This window comes from Coturnix japonica, chromosome 15 (assembly GCF_054131305.1).
Source record: "Coturnix japonica strain WE chromosome 15, WE-NBRP24, whole genome shotgun sequence".
Lineage (NCBI taxonomy): Eukaryota > Metazoa > Chordata > Aves > Galliformes > Phasianidae > Coturnix > Coturnix japonica.
In genome coordinates this window covers 16207210-16228084 of record NC_140677.1, presented here as the reverse complement: position 1 = coordinate 16228084, position 20875 = coordinate 16207210, and the positions used below count along the sequence as shown (strand labels likewise).

At 57.1% G+C, this 20875-nt stretch overlaps 2 protein-coding genes across 6 annotated transcripts; both read left to right on the top strand.

The window, feature by feature from the left end:
- Positions 1-780: 780 nt before the first annotated feature.
- Positions 781-8280, top strand: SEMA3G (semaphorin 3G). Its single transcript, XM_015874639.3, has 16 exons — positions 781-883; positions 2765-2925; positions 3137-3199; positions 4414-4533; positions 4796-4892; positions 4994-5110; positions 5214-5356; positions 5571-5685; positions 5775-5844; positions 5955-6099; positions 6276-6507; positions 6579-6670; positions 6806-6847; positions 6961-7174; positions 7365-7504; positions 7592-8280. The coding sequence occupies exons 1-16, from the start codon at positions 796-798 to the stop codon at positions 8036-8038; spliced, it is 2286 nt and encodes a 761-aa protein (XP_015730125.2). The 5' UTR covers positions 781-795; the 3' UTR covers positions 8039-8280.
- Positions 8281-9544: 1264 nt separating this feature from the next.
- BAP1 (BRCA1 associated deubiquitinase 1) lies at positions 9545-20829 on the top strand. Of its 5 annotated transcripts, none has more exons than XM_085516559.1 (17): positions 9545-9646; positions 11644-11673; positions 11774-11828; positions 12110-12242; positions 12514-12633; positions 12998-13059; positions 13137-13279; positions 13739-13817; positions 14804-14927; positions 15246-15363; positions 15743-15930; positions 16516-16649; positions 17923-18185; positions 18265-18368; positions 18998-19090; positions 19215-19287; positions 19475-20829. In XM_085516559.1, exons 1-17 carry the CDS (start codon positions 9610-9612, stop codon positions 19606-19608), a joined length of 1890 nt encoding a protein of 629 aa, XP_085372685.1. In that variant the 5' UTR covers positions 9545-9609; the 3' UTR covers positions 19609-20829. The 5 variants fall into 5 exon arrangements, with proteins under 5 accessions (XP_085372685.1, XP_015730128.2, XP_015730127.2 ...); XM_015874642.2 differs by having other exon boundaries at positions 18265-18422; XM_015874641.3 differs by having other exon boundaries at positions 17713-18185.
- The last annotated feature ends 46 nt before the right edge of the window (positions 20830-20875 follow it).

The following is a 20875-nucleotide window of genomic DNA, read 5'->3' as shown; positions in this document are numbered from 1 at the left end:
ATGGCCCTGAGGGTGCTCTCATTTTGCTGGGGACAGAGAAGGGGCCGCACCAGCAGAGCGCTGCCCGGGTGGGACCCTGCTCATCCTGGGGCGCTGGGGGCAGGAGCTGAGGTTATTCCCGCTCCTTCCTATGGGATGTTCGCAGGGTGGCTCTGCCGGCAGAGATGTGCAAGTCCCGGCAGGAGCCCGCACTCATCTAACAGAGGCGCCCGAGGGTTTGGCCCCGCTCCTGCTCCCATCCCCAGCCGCGCTGTGCCCGGCACCCGAGGGTGCCGCATCCGGTCCAGACGCCGTGCCCACCCTCGGGGCGCTGTGCCCGGGGCTGCCCGAGCCCCACCGGGACACAGCGGAGCAGGTTGGGACCGGCAGAGCTCTGCCTATGGTACGGGGTTCCCACGCACAACCGAGGCGGTGCCGGAGCTCGGGGGACATCGGCGCATCCCCTGCCCCACATCGCCGGCTGCTTTGTCCCCATGGTCACCGTGGCACAGCAGCCCCTGGTCCTGCTCCGTATATCCCCACCGCGTCCCCTGCTTGTGGATCTGTATGCTCCGGGAAAGCCCCCATCCTGGGGGGATCATCCCTAATTCCCATCCGCTTGGCTGGGGGGGACCCTGGTGTTGCTCCCTATAACTTTTTGCGGACCGGAGACTGCAGACCCCCTGCTCACCCCTCCCGTGGGACTCAGCCCTTGGGGCTCTTGGGGCGGGGGCCGGGCTGGGACCGGGGCGGGCCGGGGCGGAGCGCGGCCCCATAAAAGCATCGGCCCGGGGGAGCGGCGGCCCCGGGAGGAGGATGCGGGCGGCGGCAGCGCTGAGCTGGCTGTGGGGCGCGCTGCTGGCCGCGGGGAGCAGCCCGCCCCGGCTCCGCCTGCCCTACCGCGGTGAGCCGGGATGGGGGAAAAAGGGGTCGGGAATTTGGGGGGGGGGATGATGGGGTGGGGATCGCGCCTCAGGGCGGCTCCGGTGGTCGGGGGTCCTGGATGGGCTGCGGAACGGAGGGGAGGAGGATGCGGGTGGGGAAGAGTGGGGCTGGAGGGGAGCAGCCCTCGTTCCCAGCGCCGGGTGGGGAGTGAGGGCATCCCACGGGTGCGCCCACCCGCGGGGGCTGCCACGATGGACCCTGCGCTCGGGTTTAATTAAATCTCGTCCCGTCCTGGGTCCCCAGCAGAACGCAGGCACCGATTTCAGCCCAACCTGACAGCAGAGCGGGGCTCCGGAGCGCCAGAACCCGCCCCGCGTTGCATAAAAGCTACGAAGAGCTTTAACAAATAACACGATCCCAACAGCACGAGGCAATTGTTGGGAGGGGGAAACTGAGGCACAGCGGGGGTGACAGGTGCCCACGGTGGGATCCCACAGCTTCAGGCTGTTTGGGGGAGTTTTTGGGGTCCCTGGCAGAGCCGGGTGTGGGGTTTGGGTGCTGCTTTGCTGCCTGATGGGCTCTTGGCATCACGTTGGTCCCACGAGGGCTCGCGGTGGCGGGCGGGTGCCCAGCACCCCAGGGCACAGGGAACCTTTTGAAGAGTTCTTTTCTGTTTTATTTCTCTTCCTTCTGAAGCTGATTACTCTGTTCCTTTTCCAAATTGGAAACAGAAGCTGAAATTTCCCACGAAACGAACGATCGTTTCAATTAAAACCATTAGGAGCCTCGAAAATGAAAACCGGGCAAAGCCAAAGCCAAAGCCAAAGCCAAAGCCTGCTCTCTCTTAGCGTGTGCTTGGCTGCGCTGTCGGGAGCTGCTTTTGAGGGGCAGAGGGGACATCACCTCCTGCGGTGGCACTGCTGGGGTGGCCGTGTCCCCAGCTCACCCTACAGCCCCAACCCACCCTTTACCATCCATTCCAGCTGCCAGCAGTGGGACCAGCCCTGCTGGGCATCCCAGGACATCGTGCCCCCAGCTCCTGCTGTCCCCTCGGTGTTCTCCCTCCCCATGGGGACCCCCGGGTGGGTGACGGTCCCTGGGGAGACGACATGCGGCGCCGGTGTAATATGAGGCGTGGGAGGAATTGACCGGGGCTGGGGAGAAGGGAAATCCATGCTTGAAACAATATAAGCAGCCTGTCGGCTTTGCCAATGTTATTCTGAGCTGGGAAAATATTATTGCTGGGCAAGAACAGGAGACGACGGTGTGCTCTTGGGTTTGGCCCAGGGGAGCGGGAGGGGTCAGGGGGGTGGGAGGGGGCCTGGGGGGGGGGGTTCCCTAGGGAGTGGGGCAGGGGGACTCAGGGCTGCGTGTGTGGGGCTGCTGGCTCCACCGCATCCCAGTCTCCTTCCTGGGGACAGACCCTGGGCCATGCTGGGGACAGCCTGGCTGGGAATGGGGACACAGCAGCTGGCAGCCCCTGGGCGCGTCTGGGGATGGCTGTGCCCATCAATGGTCCTTTGTCCTCCTCCTCCTCCGCTCAGGGGCCGGGCCTGGGGTCAGTGCTGCAGTTTTGAGGCTCGGTGAAGCTGAACTCCCCCCTTCCTGCCCTCTGCCATGGAGCCGAAGTGTTCAGTACCCAGTGCTCCACCTTGCCGAGCCCCCACTGCCCTCCTCAGTGACCCCAAAGTCACTTCCTCATCAGCTCAGCATCCCTTGATGCCCACCCTGTGACCACTCCTCCCCAACGTGCCCCACACCCTGGGACATCTCAATGCTACGTCACATCGACCCTCTCCATTTTTCCATTCCACAGTGCCCCTTGGCTCCAGCACCCCCTCATGCAGCATCCCATGGGGTTCTGGAGCCAGCAACTGATGCTGCTCTCCCCACCTCACAGAGCTCCTGGGTACGAACCGCTCCGTCCTTTTCTTTGGCCATCGGGGCTTCCTGGGCTTCCGCTCCCTCTATGTGGATGAGTACCGTGACCGGCTCTTCATCGGGGGCAAGGATGTGCTCTACTCCCTGCGTCTGGACAGGGCCAGCACCAACACCAAGGAGGTGAGCCGGGTCCTGCAGGTCATGGCCACCCTGTGCCAGATGAAGCCACCCAACAGTGAGGACTCCGAAAGGCATCCCAAAGCAATTAGCTGCTGGGGGAGTGGGGTGGGGTGGGTTCCTGAGCTAGTCCCAGCAGCCCAGGGATGAGGGTCACAAGGGGTTTGTGCTCACTGTCCCCTCCACCTGCTCCCAAAGGATCTTTGTGTTCCAGATCTACTGGCCACCACTGCCCGGACAGACGGAGGAGTGTTTTCAGAAGGGGAAGGACCCAGCAGTGAGTCTCTGCAGCTGGCTACAATTAGGATGTGGGACCATGGGACTGCTGCAGGCATGGGGGAGACTGAGGCAGGGTGCTGGCAACGGAGCACCGGGCTCTGCAAATCCCATCTATGGGACCAGGACAGCTTGAATGTGGATGTACCAAGAGTGCAGGAGCAGATGGGGTGGGGAACCTGAGCTCAGAGAGCCAAAATCCATGGCAGAGCATCCATGCATGGAGCTGCGCGTGGTCTCAGCAGGGTGGTGATGGAGGGGTGAGAGCTGCTGTGCTGTGGGGTGAACTGGCCATCCCCATTACCCCCCTGTGTGGGAAACGTGAAGCCCAGTCTGGCTTAGTGACCCCATTCCTCTCTCTGCAATTACTTTGCATCCTCCCTGCCCTGACCTGAAACTGGAGGATGGTGGGGGGGTGGCCATAGCCACTGGGCTCCTCCACTGCACACAGATCCCTCCCAGCAGTGCCCGTCCTGCTCGGTGTGTTTATTTTCCAAGCTCTGACAGATCCAAGCTGGGACAGCCTTGGTTTTCCCTCTTTCTTTTTGCTTCCATGTATTTTTTTTTTAACTTGTTATTTTGAAGGCTCTTTGCAAAGGGAAAATAAACAGCAGGAGTCTGGGGGCAGCTCAGCAGGAGGCTCCCAGCAGACATGGGGGCCTCATGATGATGGAGCAGGGTGGGCAGTGCTGGGAGAGGCTGAGCACAAGGAGACTGTGCCTGAGAATGGTGGGAATGGAGCAATGCTTCCCTGCCTGTTGGTCAGCCCCATAGCCTGTCCCATAACATGGGCAGGTTTGGGAGAAGATGGGGTGTGCACCCAGCTGGAGGGCACAAGGGCTATGGCTGTGGTGCAGGGGGTGATTTCACCATTGCTGGGGAGGAGGATGATGTCCCCAAAGACATTATTCCTATTGGTCCCCAGGGAAGGGGACTGTCCCCACTGGCAGGGCCTGGAGGTAGCCAAGGGGCCATTATGGGCACTCTGTGTCCGGAGGCAGCCAAAAGCTGCCATGGGTCTCCATCTCCCACATTTCCTCCCTTTGTTTCCTCCCTGTCACTCAGCACTAGCAGGGACAAAATGGGGGAAGGAGCAGCCAAAAGCCCATTCCCTTTTCATTACACTGGGGTTCTTAGCTGGTGGAGCCCACCTGGAGCAGCCCCAGCCCTGCCATGTGGTCTCCACCAGCCTCCCCCATTCCTGCCTGTCCCCAGACCGACTGTGCCAACTACATCCGCCTGCTGCAGCCCTACAACCGAACACATCTGCTGGCCTGTGGGACGGGTGCCTGCCACCCTGTCTGCACCTTCATCTACGTGGGGCACCGTGGCGAGGTAGGAACCTGCCCATGGCAGCATCCCATCCCCATCCTCCTCCTTCCTGCGATGTGAGGTTGCATGGGGACTCTGGACACAGTGTTTACCTTGGCCAGGAGCCAGGGATCTGCCACCCCCTGGCAAACCCAGCCACTGCAGATGGGTTGCCCCAAAAAGCGTGGGCTTCAGGTCCCATAGACAAGCTGGTGAGCCTGCAAGCCTGATGTGAACCTTAGGCAGGCCTCCAGCATGCCCCCATTATGTTCCCATCTTCCCCCAGACCCAGCATGCCTTCAGCTTGGACCCTGGTAGCATGGAGAGTGGTCGTGGCAGGTGCCCGCATGAGCCTGACCGTGCATTTGCCAGTATCATCATCGGTGAGGTGTTGCCCTTGGGATCTCCTGGGGTGCTGGGAGCTGGGACTGGTATTGGTCCCCATGGCTCAGGGTGGCTGTGGCACTCAGCACATCTCTGCCAGGTGGGGAGCTCTATGCTGGCCTCACTGCGGATTTCCTTGGCCGTGACCCCGGCATCTTCCGCAGCACGGGGACCCGCTCTGCTCTGCGCACCGAGGTGGACCAGCGGCTGCTTAATGGTATCATCCATCCCATGCCCTCACATGTGTCTTCCTCACCCACTTCTAGCCATTATGTGGGCTGCAGAGGTGGCAGCTGCTCCCTTTCTTGGCTCTCTTGTAGACCCCAAATTTGTGGCTGCTTACATGATCCCAGACAATGATGACCGAGATGATGACAAAGCCTATTTCTTCTTCACGGAGAAGGTGGTGGAGGCAGACAGCAGGGAGCACACCATCGTCAGTCGGGTGGCACGGGTCTGCGTGGTGAGATGCTGGTGGCACCGTGCTGGACATGGAAGGGCATAGAGATGTTCCCCTTGTACTTACTCAGTGCCTGGTTTTGGGGACCTAAAGCCTGGGGTGGTTTCCTGTATCAGTGATGAATTCCTGAGTTTTGGAGGTGGTGAAGGCTCTCACATCTCCAGGGGTGCAGAGTGCTCAGTCACGATGGTTCTCCTGACGCTCTCCATCCTTCCAGAATGACGCTGGAGGCCAGAGGGTGCTGGTCAACAAGTGGAGCACCTTCAATAAAGCCCGCCTGGTGTGCTCCGTCCCGGGTCCTGATGGCATCGATACCCACTTTGATGAGCTGGGTAAGGGAGGCGGGCTGACTGGGGACCCCACTGGCTCTGTGGCTGTGGGGCCACCACTCAACCCCATGGCTTGGGTTGCTCTTCCACAGAGGATGTCTTTTTGCTGAGGACCAAGGATGGGAAGAACCCAGAGATCTACGCACTCTTCAGCACTGTCAGGTGGGTGGCTCAGCCCCAGCCCAAAGGGACATCAGCCCCAGTCTGGGCTGTACAGACATCTCAGAGCTCCTGTGCCCTCCACTGATGCACCTGTCACTGTCTCCTTCCAGCCATGTCTTTCAGGGCTCTGCTGTCTGTGTCTACCGTATGGCTGACATCCGTGAGGTTTTCAATGGGCCCTTCGCCCACCAGGACAGCCCCCTCCATCAGTGGGGAGCCTATGAGGGCCGTGTGCCCTACCCGCGACCAGGCGTGGTAAGCAGATCCCACATCCCCATGTGGAATGATGGGACCAATCCCAATGGGGTCTCTATCCCCAGAGTGGGTAAGGTGGAGATGATCCTGAAGTGGAAGATGGGGAGGGACCCAAACTGGCTCTGAAGTGGGGCTGGGTGTGCTGGCACTGAGCAGGGTCCTTCTTGTTCCTGCAGTGTCCCAGTAAGACCACCAACCAGCCCCGGCGGCCATACAGCAGCACCAAGGAGCTGCCTGACGAGGTGCTGCACTTTGCCCGCGCTCACCCCCTCATGTACAGGGCTGTGCGCCCGCGGCATCACCGCCCGCTGCTGGTGAAGACTGACCTGCAGCACCGCCTGCGCCAGCTCGTGGTGGACCGTGTGGATACTGAGGATGGGCAGCATGATGTCCTCTTCTTAGGGACAGGTATGTGGTGCAGGTGGCATGTGTGAATGTCTGGTATGGCCTGAGGTCATGTCTCCATTCTCCTCCTCCAGATGCAGGCTCGGTGCTGAAGGTGGTGGTGCTGCAGAAGCAGAATTCAGCTGTGATGGAGGAAGTTGTCCTGGAGGAGCTGCAGGTTTTTAAGGTGGGGGATGCTCATGGGAATGGAGAGCTTGGCTATAAAGGGATGGCACCATGCTGATGAGCACCAGGAGGTGGAGGCCCAGAGCTGCTTACAGTGAGGCTAGAGTAAGCCTTGCATCTGCTGTTCCCCCTACAGGTGCCAGTGCCCATCACTCAAATGGAGATCTCTGTCAAACGGGTGAGTCTGGGGTCAGGAACACAGTGGGTGACTAGGAGGGGCTACACGAGGTGGGGTCAAGCAGGACCACTGGGAGGTAGCTGCCACCATTGCCATATTGTGCTCTCCTCCAGCAAAAGCTTTATGTGGGTGCCAGCCTGGGGGTGGCCCAGGTGCAACTGCACCAGTGCAAGAGCTATGGCACTGCCTGTGCTGAGTGCTGCCTGGCCAGGGACCCATATTGTGCCTGGGATGGCACCACCTGCACCCGCTACCAGCCCTCAGGCAAGCGCCGCTACGTCCGCCACACCAGCTCCGTGCATCAGTGCCTGGACCAGAACCTGACTGGTGAGAGGCTGGGGTGTCTCAAGACATCCAGGACCCCTTCTGCCCTGCTCCGTGGCACCCCAAGGGAAGCCAGAGCCCTTGGGGAGGTCTGTCCCTGGTTGGCACTGACGCCTGTAGCCTGGGGAGGTGATGGGGCGTAGAGTGGCTTGTCTTTGCCTTCCCCATGTACACACTTCTGTCTTCACCCCAGTGGATGACTTGGAGCATGTTGAAGAGAAGGTGCTGTATGGCATGGAGCACAACAGCACCTTCCTGGAGTGTGTGCCCCGCTCCCCGCAGGCCACTGTGCAGTGGTTTGTGCAGAGACCCCCAGATGAGCAGAGGGATGAGGTGAGATCCCAGCACCCGCCCTGCCCTGCTCCTTCCCTTCACCCTGCTAAAGGAAAGAGGCACTGACCTCATAGCCATGGCCAACAGGTAAAGACAGATGAGCGGGTCCTGCAGACAGAACAAGGGCTGCTCTTCCGCCAGCTGCACCGCCGTGATGCCGGGGTCTATTATTGCAAGACACTGGAGCATGGCTTTACCCAGACAGTGGCCAAGACAGCCCTGGAGGTGCTTGGGGGTGAGCAGCTTGCCCGTGCTGCACCCCGGCAGCGGGAGGACAGGCGCCCACTCTGTCCTGAGCCCTGGATGGCAGCACCTGCACCCAAAACCTGGTATAAGGACATCCTGCACCTCGCCAGCTCAGCTGACCGGCAGCGGGTGGAGGAGCAGTGCCTGCGCCTGTGGTGTGGCCACCGCAAGGGCAAGATGGCCAAGGGCAAGCACACACTGGCTGGCATGGATGTGGGCAAGAAGGGGCGCGTGGCCAAGCCTCAGGGTGAGAGGATCCGTGTGCCCCGGCAAGCTGCAGCAAATTAGGGCAGGGGACTTGTCCTCGGGCAGAGCTGCTGCTGCACGAGGTCCTTCTGTCCCCAGGGCTGGCTCCTGGGCAGGTCCTGTCCCCCTCCAGATGGGTGGTGTCAGGGGGGACACAATGGCACCAGACCCCTCACTCTTGCTGGGGGCTGCCAGCCATGGGGTCATGGTCACTAGGGTGGCAGAGACGCTGGGGAGCTTGCTGGCTTTCTCCACAAATAAAGAGGCCGAGTGTGGCACCAGTCCCCTCTTTGCCTGTGGGGTTTGATCCAGGCTCTTTACATGCCACCAGCACGAGGCCCAGGAAACACAACACCTACCCTCATAAAGAAAAGTTGAGAATCGGGCAAAAAAGCCTCCCAGGCTGAGTCTCAGCATCATGCAGTGTGGGATGGGACACTCACAGTGCAGCCCCTGGCCCCAGCCCAGCCTTTGTGCTGTGAAGCAGAGTGGTCTTTGTATGAATGGGGAAAAGAAGTACTCGGGCAGGTGTGGGGCCAGCACTGCTGCTCCTGTTCCTGGAAAGGGTTTGTGGGTTTATCCTCAGCCCCACTTCAACCCTATCTGAGGGAAAGCACAGACCGTTTTGGGGCTGGGCAGGGTCAGAGGGTGGCAATCAGCCTCAAATGCGTTAGACCCATCCCTGTGTAAACACAGGAGAGGCTTAGGGGAAGGCAACAAAGCCAGGGCCATAACAGTGCCAGGGCAGCAGTGAGCAGGGGGCTTTGGGGTGGGGATCGAGCCACAGTGCTCCCCAATGCGCAGTGCCCCAAAGAACAGGGGACAATGCAGGCGCTGCTGGCCCCACGCTGAGGGCCTGGCAGAGTTCTCAGCCCGGCTGATAACGATCTTCCTGCTCCCAGCACAGTGTGGCCCCACACAATGATGTGAACTGAGGCCCCGCTGGGACCAGCATTGTTTGAAAGCAGAGGAAGGGGAAAGAAAATCCTAATAATTGACCCCCGAAATAGCTCACACAAAAACAGGGCTGGGCCATGAGATCATCGCTGCTCCCTGCAGCACAATGGCCACAGCGCGGGGCCTTTGATGGGAGCAAAGTCCATGGCAATGCTGTGCTCTGTGCTGCCTCACGTCTGCCTAAGCCAAGGGGCAGAGGCTGCGGGGCCTGTGCTGCCACATCGAGGTGCTATGGGTCCAGCCCTGCCCCACATGCAGCTCGTGCCCCATAGGAGATAACAGGGCCGTGTGGGGGAGCTGGGTGGAACAAAGCCGAGGGGCCAGGCCCGGTTTGCTCCTATTCTGAGCTGTTTCCTACGGAAGCACAGAGCGGCCTGGCCCGCCTGGCGCCCTCAGCAGGCCCCCGGCCTACCCCACGACCTGGCGGTGCGCTGCACAGCCCCCAGCTGCAGGGGAACGAAGCCCCGAACACCGGCTACAACGGGATCGGCCCCCGGCCCAACTGCGGCCTACACCGCCACACCGGGACCTCACCGCCAACTGGGGCAGCCGACGGGCGGCGCGTGGTGACGTCACGCAGCGTCGCACGGTGATGACGTGTATCGCGGGCGCGGCGGCGGGGCCGGACATGGCGGCACGGACCGGGCCGCAGGAAGATGAATAAGGGCTGGTTGGAGCTGGAGAGCGACCCCGGTGAGAGCCGGGGCGGGGGCGAGGAGCTGGGCATCAGGGGCGGGCATGGAGGGGGCTCACGGGGCGGCCTGTGTGCAGGCCGGGGGCTGTGGGCAAGGCCTGGAGGGTGTCTATGGAGGGAGAAGGGATTTGAAGCCCAGCTGAAGGCCCGTGTGGGTCACAGGGGGCTGTGGGTGTTGTAGTGAGGGGATACGGGTGGAAAGGAGGGGCAGCAATGAGGGAGGCTGTGAGATTTGCTTGGGGTGTAAATAGGGGGAGTGGGGCTGCGGGAGAAGCAGGGAGGCACCAAGTGAGGCACCAAGTGAGGCTGGCTCTTAGCAGAGGCCCAGGCTGGGCCCGGTGTTATCTGCTGAACCCATTGGGTTTTGTGGGTGCCATCTAGAGCGTTGCAAGAATGTCCGTAGGTATTTCATCCCCAAAATAGCAGGGATGGCAATTACTGACTGTAGAGCATGAGCTGAGCTGACCTGGCAGGGAACACCGCTGGTACAGGGGGACAGGACACTCTGTGGTCACAAAGCACACAGTTTCAGCTGGACTAATGGGGCTGCAGGCAAGCAACCAAGCTACCGTATGTTCTGCTTTGCCTCTCTGTGCTCAGTGAAGGGGTCTGTGTGCTGCAGATCTCCAGCTCACCTGAAGTTCTGCTGCTTTTTATCCTTTTGCTGATACGTAGGAATAGCCCAGATTGCTCCCATCTTTCTCCTCTTCTTCATCTCTGCGATACCAAAAGCAAAACACAGTTTACACTCTGATACTTGGGACAGAGGATGGTTTTCTTGCAAAGCAATCCATCCCCATGCAGTGATGTGTGCAGCATTACTACCACCTTCTCACTGGAGCGAGGAAGAATTGCAGAGTGGCCGTTTCTGCTAAGCCAAATCCAAGCTATTTCTGTTCTGGACCCCACGCTGTGACAGCTCAGACCTGAGCCGGATGCTTGGCTCCCTGCTGGGGCTTCACAGCTGCGTCCCACTGAGTCTGGATCTGCCCAAGGACATTTCTGCTACTCCCAGAGTTAGCATCTCTGGTGGCGAAGAATTAGTGCTCTCCTGGCATTCAGCCTGTCACCACAGCTTGTTCCCATTGCCCCTTCTGGGCACCCAGCTTCATCTCCTGGCTGTGTTGCTGCCACTCTGAGCATTTGTGGCTGTGTTCAACTGTGCAAATCATCACTGGCCACGTTGTGACTTGGTGCATTTTGCTGCCCTGGTTTTGCTGTGGTCAGCAGACTGTAACTTTGGAAACTGGGGAGTGAGTTTATTCTCTGCTTTGGTGGCTTTAGCTTTGATGGCAAAACACCTTGGGTCCTTCCCTTCTTGGTTAAATCACTCACATCAGGTTCCTTAAATCCCTTGTGCGTAGGGATGTTTCTTATTATTCTTATTGTTGGGCTTTCAGCAGCCTTTCTAATAGAGTGCGAGAAGCAGATTTGTTATTCCAGTCTCGAGCTTGCTAAGTCCGCATGTGGGGGTGAACTGCCAGAAAACTGGGCCAAGTGCTTTTGCTTTAGCACCAGTGGAAGCTCCTGTTGTCTAACAATCCTCCCTGTATTTGTGCCACTCGTTATGACCCTCTGAAATGGGAAATTACAGTAAGTGAGGACAGATTTGGTCCCCTGGGAGAAAGAAAGATGTTGACGAGTCTTTTGACTCTCCTTTTGTCAAGCTGGCTTTCACTAACAAAAACAGAGGTGGTCATCTTTTAAGAGCCCTGTGATGCATTCATTTGGTTGTTTTGCTTTCAGCTGAAGGAAGAAGCTTTGCTTGGGAGCTCTCTGTCCTGTTTGTGTTGGGGATTTGCCTTTTGGCAGGCTGGTTGTGTTGGCAAGTGTGCTGAGCTGGCTCCAACAGCAGGAGGCTGGCAGGGGTGGGGTTGCTTTAGGTCCTCTTGAGGAAGAGAATGGAGGGATGTGGGAAGCCCAAGCTTTGCTGCAGTTTTTCCAGCCATGCTGTGGCTTCAGCCAGGATTAACCTGTTGGTTTTGTCCTTTTCCAGGTCTCTTCACTCTCCTGGTCGAAGATTTTGGTGAGTCCAAAGCACCTCCCTGGGAAGCTGATTTCATGCTTGACATTACCTCCAGCCCCTTCTGGTGGGCTTCATACCAGCTTCTGCCCTTTGTTTGCAGGGGTCAAGGGGGTGCAGGTTGAAGAGATTTATGATCTGCAAAGCAAATGCCAAGGGTGAGTCCTGGGCTTGAAAGTGGGGGTTCTATTAACAAAATGTCTCTCTGGGGCTGAGAGGGCTTCAGTGAGGCTGTCGGTACTGAGAACCATGAGCCAGGAGTGCTGGGTCAACTTTGGGGCAGGCAGGATGGTCACTTCTGGTGACGTGTGGCTGGTGGTTCTGCTTTCCCCCTCTCATTTTACCTGTGGTTTGAAACAGAAGGTCTCTAGCTGCGGGCAGAGCAGCCCCACTGCAGTAGTTTGTCCATCATGGTGCAGTTGCTAACATCTCTCCACAGCCCTGTGTATGGGTTCATCTTCCTGTTCAAGTGGATTGAGGAGCGCAGATCCCGCAGGAAGGTCTCTACCCTGGTGGACGAGACGTCGGTGATCGATGATGACATCGTTAATAACATGTTCTTTGCTCACCAGGTAGGCTGGGGGTGGGGAGAGGGGGTATCTCCTGTTGACACCTCAGGGAGAGCTGGACCCCACAGAGAGCTGAAAGCTTGTCTGCTCTGTTGGGCAGCTCCTTGTGAGGCTGTGGTGCAGCTCATTGAATGAAGGCAATCTCCCTTCCCTTGTGGGACAAGGTGTACCTCTAGTTCCAGAAGTGTTTTCTGCATCCTTATTTTTTAATTTATTGTTGGTGACTGTGAAGGGTTGTTCCCGCTGTTGAATCCATCCTTGTGTCGCCCTGCAGCTGATCCCCAATTCTTGTGCCACTCATGCTCTGCTGAGTGTCCTCCTGAACTGCAACAATGTTGACCTGGGCCCCACTCTGAGTCGCATGAAGGATTTCACCAAAGGGTTCAGCCCTGAGGTATGGAAGGAGGCTGTGTGTGAGTGACGCGTGTGTCTGACTCCTGCTCCCTCTCTGGATGATGCTTTAGCAAGCCGGCTCCTTTCCAACCCAACAGTGTGATGAAATGTGCTCCTCCTGCCTTCAGACCTGTCTTGAAGTCCTTGCTTCTCTCCAGCTGCAATTCCCTTTGCTTCTCTTTTGCATTTGTGTATTTGTCTCATGCTGGGTCCTCACCTTGTAACTCAGCAATGGAGAGGCTGTGCCTGGAAGCTGCTCTTAAAGCCCTGTATGTGGATGGAAGGAGCAGAGAGCTGACAGGGGAAGCATTTCCTTGGTTTTCTTTCACTTATCCATTATTTTTCTCTCTTGTTCTTTGCTGCAGAGTAAAGGTTATGCCATTGGCAACGCCCCCGAGCTGGCCAAGGCCCACAACAGCCACGCCAGGTGAGTGAGGGCATCTCTTACAGCCCAGTTCTGCTCAAGCAGACTGTGCACTGACCTGTTGCCTCTTCCTGTCTCAGGCCGGAGCCACGGCACTTACCAGAGAAACAAAATGGGATCAGTGCTGTGCGAACCATGGAGGCTTTCCATTTTGTCAGCTATGTCCCTATCAAGGGACGGCTGTTCGAGCTGGATGGGCTGAAGGTCTATCCTATTGACCACGGTAAGAGCTCTGGTTTGTCCATGAGTGTATTGTTTGTCAGTTAGCATTAGCTAGAGTTTGTGGACAGTTATTCCAGATTCGTCCTGAGCGTTGACAGCTCATTTTGGAGACTTTACTCCGGGGGCTGTTAAAAAAACACAACAGCAGCAGCATAGGAAACAGTCATTGCATTGTTTTTTCCAGCCTTACTACGTTCCTCTCAAGTTGCTCAGGGCCATGAAGTCCTTCTGCAGCTCTGAAATAACATGTTGCAAGCAGAATTTGTCTCCTTCTCACCTCCTTCCTGTATCAAATAGCCTTTATGTGCTGAGGCCCAAGGACCCCAGTGCTGATCCAAGCAGAATTGCTTGAGCTGTTCCCCTCTCTTATGTGGGGATGGCAGGATCCCTGCTTGGTGCTTTCTTGTCTGAAGCAGAAACTGTGGCTCGCTCTGCTAATTCTTGCTTTGTTTTACCGCAGGGCCCTGGGCTGATGACGAGGAATGGACAGACAAAGCCAGGAGGGTGATCATGGAGCGCATCGGCCTGGCCACTGCAGGGTAATGTCCCGGGCTCTGGTGCAGGCACGGCCTCATCTTCTTGGATCAGTTCTGCTCATGTCTGTATGATGAGCTGTGGAAGTAGGGGTGAGGACAATGCTCAGGGGGTGCAGGTGCACCACCAGCTTGCCTCCTCTTCCCTTATCCTAGAGCGTGCACATAAGCTGCACTTGGTAGGATGCATCACGGACAGGAGTGGCCACATGAGGTCTCTGTTGGCTCAAGCCTGTGGGAGAGAAAATGGTGCTGCTGGGCCTCCTGTAGTGTGGGCAGGAACCTGAGTGCTGAGGCCTGCAGTATGGGGAGGAAACATGAGGAACTGGAGATGTGTGTGGCTGCAGGGCTGCAAGCCTGTTGGGGTCATGGAAGGGTTGTGATGGAGAGATAAAGGTTGTCCATGAGGGACAGCAGGGGAGGTAAGGAAGAGCTCCCCATTAGTCAGGGGAACAGTTGGAGTGCAGGGATTAATCGTCATTAATCTTGACGATTGGGAAAGGTACCTGGGGACTGCAGGAAAGCAAATGTCACTCCTGCCTTCAAGAAGGGCAGGAAGGAGAAGCCAGGGAACTACAGGCCAGTCAGCATCACCTGAATCCCTTGGGATGTGATGGAGCAGTAATCCTGGAAACCATTTCCAGCCATGTGAAGGAGATCATGCTCGGAGGTAGTCAATGTGGATCAGAAAGTCAGGCCAGAGCAGCCTGGTAACATCTGTGGTGAAACATCTGGCTTGTAGATGAGGGAAGAGATGCGAATATTCTTTGCCTTGACTTCAGCAAGGCTTTTGATGCCACCTCCTTTGAGATTTGCATAGAGAAGCAGACACATTATGGTCTGGATGAAGAGACAATGAGGTGGATTGCAAACCGGCTGAATGGCCAGACTCAGAGGGTGGCATTCAGTGGCACAAAGTCAAGTTGGAGGCTGGTTAGTAGCAGGGAGCCCCAGGGGCCAGTATGTGTGACATCTGCTGTAACATCCTGCAGGGAGCCATACCATGACATCCGTTTCAACCTGATGGCAGTGGTTCCTGATCGGAGGATGAAATATGAATCCAAGCTTCATATTCTGAAGATGAACCGCCAGACTGTGCTGGAGGCCCTGCAGCAGGTGGGGCAGCCCAAGCCCTGTGGGAGTGCAGGGCTGTGATGGCAAATAGGCCGTGCTGTCAGGGCATCTCACTGAGCTGTAGGTACCTTGGGTGGTTGGGTTTTGGTGGTTTTTCTTTTTTGTGGGTTTTTTTTGGTGTCTTGAGGGTGACCCTCTTCCAGGAAGAGGAGATATTGTTGTTGCTTCTTGGGGGTTATCCATAAGGCTGCTGGATTGCTTTACCTCAAGAGTTCTCCTTCTGCAGTGCTCTAAAGGAAGTGATGTGGTTTGAGCCCCCCTGGTCCAGCAGTCACTTCCAATCTGTCTTTTACCTTCAAGCTTATCCGAGTCACTCAGCCTGAGCTGATCCAGTCCCAGAAGTCTCAGGAATCTCAGTCTCCTGAAGAGGCGAAGCCAGCCAGCAGCAAGACTGCAGCCCCAGAGAGCACCCATCCAGGTAGGCTCCCATTCCCGTGGTGCTGTGAGCCATTCCAGCCTGCTGTGGAGCAGTCATTGGCACTGGCTGATGACAGTCTCTGGCTTACTTAGAGCCTGAGGAACTTCTATGGTCAGCTTTACTTTCTTCTCTCCAAGCCCAGTTGACCAGTTGTATTGTAAATGCCTGAGTGGAGGGACACAAAGATTGAAAAGGGGTGGGCTTACATTTAGGAACACTTCAAACAGCTGGAAGTAGAATGAGAAGTCTTTGTGATGCTCTGCTCATGGTCTGGTAGAGCACATGAGCTCCACAGCTGTTACATAGAATGGGAAAGGGGTGGCAGAGGATGTTAAGTAATGTGATGTCCATTAAAGGCTGTACTATGCTTGCATTGCAGACAGCACTGATGAGCCTGCCAGCCAGGGCCACACCACGACCACGCAGAGCCCACCCACCAAATCAAAACCAGTGGCAAAGGCGTCAGTGAGCAGCATCAATGGGGTGCCTCCAGCAAACCCCAACCCCATCGTGCAGAGGCTGCCAGCCTTCCTGGATAATCACAACTACGCCAAGTCCCCCATGCAGGTGGGTTGGAGCTCCAGGCCAGCAGCATACCTGGCTTGAGCCAAGCTTTTCACATCCAGTCCCCCAGCTTCCCAGGACTGCTGCTATCTTAAGGTCATCCTCCCAGCATGCCTCCCCTTGTGCTACCCAGGCTGGAAGGTGGGAGGGTAAAAAGTTACCTGACAAAGGAAGCTGGCTTTAATGTGGGTCCCTTAGCTGATGTGGTTCGCTGTGTTGCTCTGGGAACTTGGGTCCTGGCATGAAGGGGGCTGTGCAGGAGCAGAAACAAACACACCAGATCTGAGCATAAAATAAAAGCTGTGTGTGAGCAAAGCCCAAAGGAAAGAGCTTCCTGTGGGCAGGAATAGGAAGGATCTGGATTGAAGGATGTAGGTGACAAAAGAACAGAGCTCAGCTCCCTTTTTTCCTGCTGACCTGGCTGTACACAATCCAGCAGGGCTTAGACACATAAACTGCAAGCTTGGGTTCCTTCTGACTGCTGATGCTCTCAGGTCCCTGGTGCTTGAGTGGACCACAGATGCTGTCAGCTGGGCTCTTTCTCCTCACCCAGCTGTAGGAGACGGCATCAGCAATGGTGTTTTGCAGGAGGAGGAAGACCTTGCAGCAGGAGTGGGTCGCAGCCGGGTCCCGGTCCGACAGCACCAGCAGTACTCAGATGATGAAGATGACTACGATGATGATGAGGAGGAGGAAGTTCGTAACACCAACTCAGCCATCAGGTAACAGCTTGAGCTGAGGGCAGGAGGGCCAAAGGAAGCTTAGCTTTGTGCTGCACACAGAGCTGACATTTGCAGAACTGCCTGCAGTGACTTCTGGATCCTGAGCATTGTTAGCTACATTACAAGCTGTGACTGCAGTTAGGGGTGCTTTCTTCTTTGCCCGGTTTTTACTGTTTGCTCGTTGGATTTTGTGAAACCTTTCTGTAGCTCTTTGTAATCAGCTGTGAATTACGATAGTCCTGAGGAATTGCTAGCTGGGGCTTCACTGCTTCCCCACTTTTTCAACTGTTCCTGGACAGAATGCATTGTCTGGTTCTGGAGAGTTTCTTAATAATCTGCCCAGCAGCCCCTGCTGGATTTTCTGGTTGCTTTTCTGGTGATAGAGCCTGGCCTGGCCCAAGATCACCTCATAGCGCACTGTACTTCTTGGTTGGGTGGCAGAGGCTGAGCTGTATGCAGGAGTTCCCAGTGGCTGTGGAAAAGCAGCGTGCTCTGCCTGGAGGCTTCATTTGCTACCAATATAACATGATGAAAAGCACAGCAATGACAGTAGAGTAGCAAGGTTCTAAGCTGTAGCAAGTAAGGATTTGCTTGAATACAACAGTTGCAGGCACAAATAAAAGAAAAGAGGCTGCTTACCTTCAGAAGACCTCAGGAAGGCAGGGATTTCCAGTGAGATACTTTTGCCTCTACTGCCAGCTCTTAAATGAGGTTTTGGGAAAGGGTGGATCCTGGCTCTACCCCTTCCAGTCATTCAGGTACATTGCATGCAGCTGAGCTCCCCTGGGTTGGCCCTGCCATCCCACCAGGTGCTCAATCACTGCTTCAAGCCATGACTTAACATTTCCACTACACTCACCATGAGGGGATCCCTGCAGCTCAGTGACGCAAGCTGCTGCCTGAAAAGCTGTTGGCACTGGGGGTGACCTAGAAATGTTCCAGGCCTTGCTTCATCTTAGCACGTGGCCTCAAGTGCTGAGCGTGGAGCTGGCGCTGCCTGTGCTGCTGCAGCTGGGCCCCCTCCTTCCTGCAGCATCACCTTCCCTTCTGCGTTCCTGGGCAGGTACAAAAGGAAGGGGCAGGTAAAGCAAGAGCACGCAGCGGGGGCCGCGGATGGCCAGCTCTCCGTCCTCCAGCCCAACACCATCAACGTCCTGGCTGAGAAGCTGAAGGAGTCCCAGAAGGATCTGTCCATTCCCCTGTCCATCAAGACGAGTGGCGGCGGAGCTGCTGTGGCCATTGTCACTCACTCCCAGCCCTCTCCCACCCCCAGCAATGAGAGCACGGACACCGCCTCCGAGATCGGCAGCGCCTTCAACTCCCCGCTGCGCTCTCCCATCCGCTCGGCCAACCCCACCCGTCCCTCCAGCCCCGTCACATCCCACATCTCCAAGGTGCTGTTTGGTGAGGAGGACGGCCTCCTGCGCATTGACTGCCTGCGCTACAACCGGGCTGTCAGGGACCTGGGGCCCATCATCAGCTCTGGGCTGCTGCACCTCACGGAGGACGGCGTGTTCTGCCCGCTGGCTGCTGCAGGTTGGTGCTGGCTGTGCCCTGTGTTGATGGGATGGTGCATTCTGTTGTGGCTCCTAATACTTCCTTCCCTTGTGTGCAGATGGGAAAAGCTCCCCGCCTTCCATCAAACCCGGTGAAGAAGCCCAGGTTGCCATCAAACTGGACGAGAAGGAGGGCAATGAGGCCAGTGGCAGCAAAGAGAAGGTGGGACTTGGCAGGACCAGTGATCACCCTGGGGGGGAAAAGTATTCTCCCAAGGTGAGTTTTGTGCTGCAAAAGCCCTAGGGACGTGGAGCTCCCTGCGCTCGCCCAGAGACGCAGCAGCACTGGCAGTGACCGAACCACGTGCACACCCTGTCCTGCTTGTGTGCCACTGCAGCCATGCCTCGAGGCACAGGGCAGGGCAGGTTCTGTGCCGTGTGTCATCCTGAGACCTTCTGTGTTGGCGGTGGGTAGAGCCCCTGCCTCCTGCTGTTTGGGATGTGCTCCTTTGGGCCGGAGCAAAGTGGGACCCTGCCCAGGTCTCTGCCACCAGCAGGACCAGTCTTGGGCAGCACCAGCACGTGCAGGGCTCCCTGCAGGACAACTGCTTGGAAAGAAGTCTTCTGTTGGTTAGTGAAGCAAATCAGGGCTGGGCTCAGGCAGAATGAACCCAGCTCAGAAGTTCCCTATAAAGTTGTGCTGTTTTGGTTTTTGCCCCCTGCCAAGTGTTTCTTTCTCTTTGATGAATCCCAGCACAGAGAGGAATGCTCCCAGCTCGCCCTGTAGCTCCCCTACTGATGCTGGCATGTAGGTCTCCATCTGCTCACGTTTGCTCTGCTTGATCCTGGCAGGAGCTGCTGGCACTGCTGAAGTGTGTGGAGGCAGAGATTGCAAACTACGAGGCTTGCTTGAAGGAAGAGGTAGAGAAGAGGAAGAAATTCAAGGTGAGTTTGTAGATGGATCATTTGCATTGTTGGCTGAGCTCCCTCAAGGCTTCTGTCTGTGGCCATACTGATGGCAAAGCACAGGGCACGTGGTTCAGTTGAGAGCAGTGCAATCTATTTGTAGATCGACGACCAGAGGAGAACCCACAACTACGACGAGTTCATCTGTACCTTCATCTCCATGCTGGCCCAGGAGGGTAAGTCAGGAGCAGCAGAGCATGAGGTTCAGGTTCAGTTGGGGTTTCCACCACTGGGCTGTGCAGAGCTTGCTGTGCATTGAGCTGAGCTCTAGCACCAGTGCTGCCAGCTCTGAGCCCCCTCTGCTGTGCACAGTGGCTGCTTGCAGCTCGGCCTGCAGTGTCTTTGCCGCCTGTTTCCCTGCAGGCATGCTGGCGAGCCTCGTGGAGCAGAACATCTCCGTCCGCAGGCGCCAGGGGGTCAGCATTGGCCGTCTGCACAAGCAGAGGAAGCCGGACCGCCGGAAACGCTCCCGTCCATACAAAGCCAAGCGGCAGTAGCCTTGGGGTTGAGACTGAGAGGAGCTCGCCCTCGTGGCTCTGGGCAGCGGCACCTGGATAGATGTTACCCTTTGCCTGAGGACCCCAGCCAGAAGCCTTTGGCTGAGGTGGTGCCTGGGGACAAGCAGACATTGGGTTTTCCTCTGAGCCCAAAAAGCAGCAAGGCCTTGCCTTGAGGAGAGCCCTGCAGCCAAAGGCTGAGTGCCCTGCTGCCTGCCTGGCTGTGGCCATGCTCCGGTGCCTTGGGCTTGTCTTGGGGCCGTGGCTGGCAATGGGAGGAGGGGAAGAACCTGCCTGGCCAGAGGGCTGGGCACTGCGGGGCACTGGGGCTGCTGATGTGAGGCTGTGCTGGCCGCAGCTGCCTGGGGCTGGTGCTCTGCTGCGTCCAGGCCTTCAGCTCTGTGCTTCCCCAGGACCCTCGTACCTGTGTTTTCTGTTCCTTTATCTTCCTTGACAAAATTGGATCTTCTGGTTCTGACCCATTTGTTGGCTGTGGCTGAATGAAGCAGCTCCTGGGCAGAACCTCTCTCCAGCACCATGGCCCTGTATGACCCCAGCTGTGTGCTGATCCCCTGGGGTGGCAGTGCCACCTGTCCCCAAGGCCAGACTCCACTCTGGACCTTGTTCCTACCCTCCCGTGGTGGTGCTGAGGGGGCGCATGGCCCTGCTTCTACAGCTGCTCTCCTAAGGACCAGCAGTGTGGCCCTGGCAGCGCTTTCAGGTCACGCACAATTGCTCCTTGTATCCAGAGAACTCTGTGTATAAAGAACACAAGGTTGGTGGCTTGGCCCCGGTGCTGGGGGGCTGGAAGCTGGACCTGGAATTGCCTGGTGCCCTGAGTGAAGCCTTTCAGCCTGGGAAGAGGTGACAGGAACTTCAGCAGTGGGCAGAAACAGGAAGGAGCCCAAAGCTGCTTTTCCTGCCCACGCAGCCCCCATTGCTGCCCCCAGCCCACTCAGCAGCCAGAGGTCACTGCTTGTCCCCTGTGCTGATGGGGGAACAAGTGGCTGCGATGGGGCCAAGAGCTGCAGCAGGGGACTGGCTTTGCCAAACGTTCAGATTTGTACAGATCTCGACAGTGGAATTTTGGGTGTTTTTTTTTGTTTGTTTTGTTTTGTACTTCCTCGAAGGAAAGAAAATCCTTCCGTCTCTTGCTGTGTCTAATAACAAGTGCTGTATGTAATGGATCTGTCTGAAGGAATAAAGCTCCTGTAACAGCCATGGGGGGGAGCGGTGTGCAAGTGATTCTAGGAGAGGTGTCATTGTG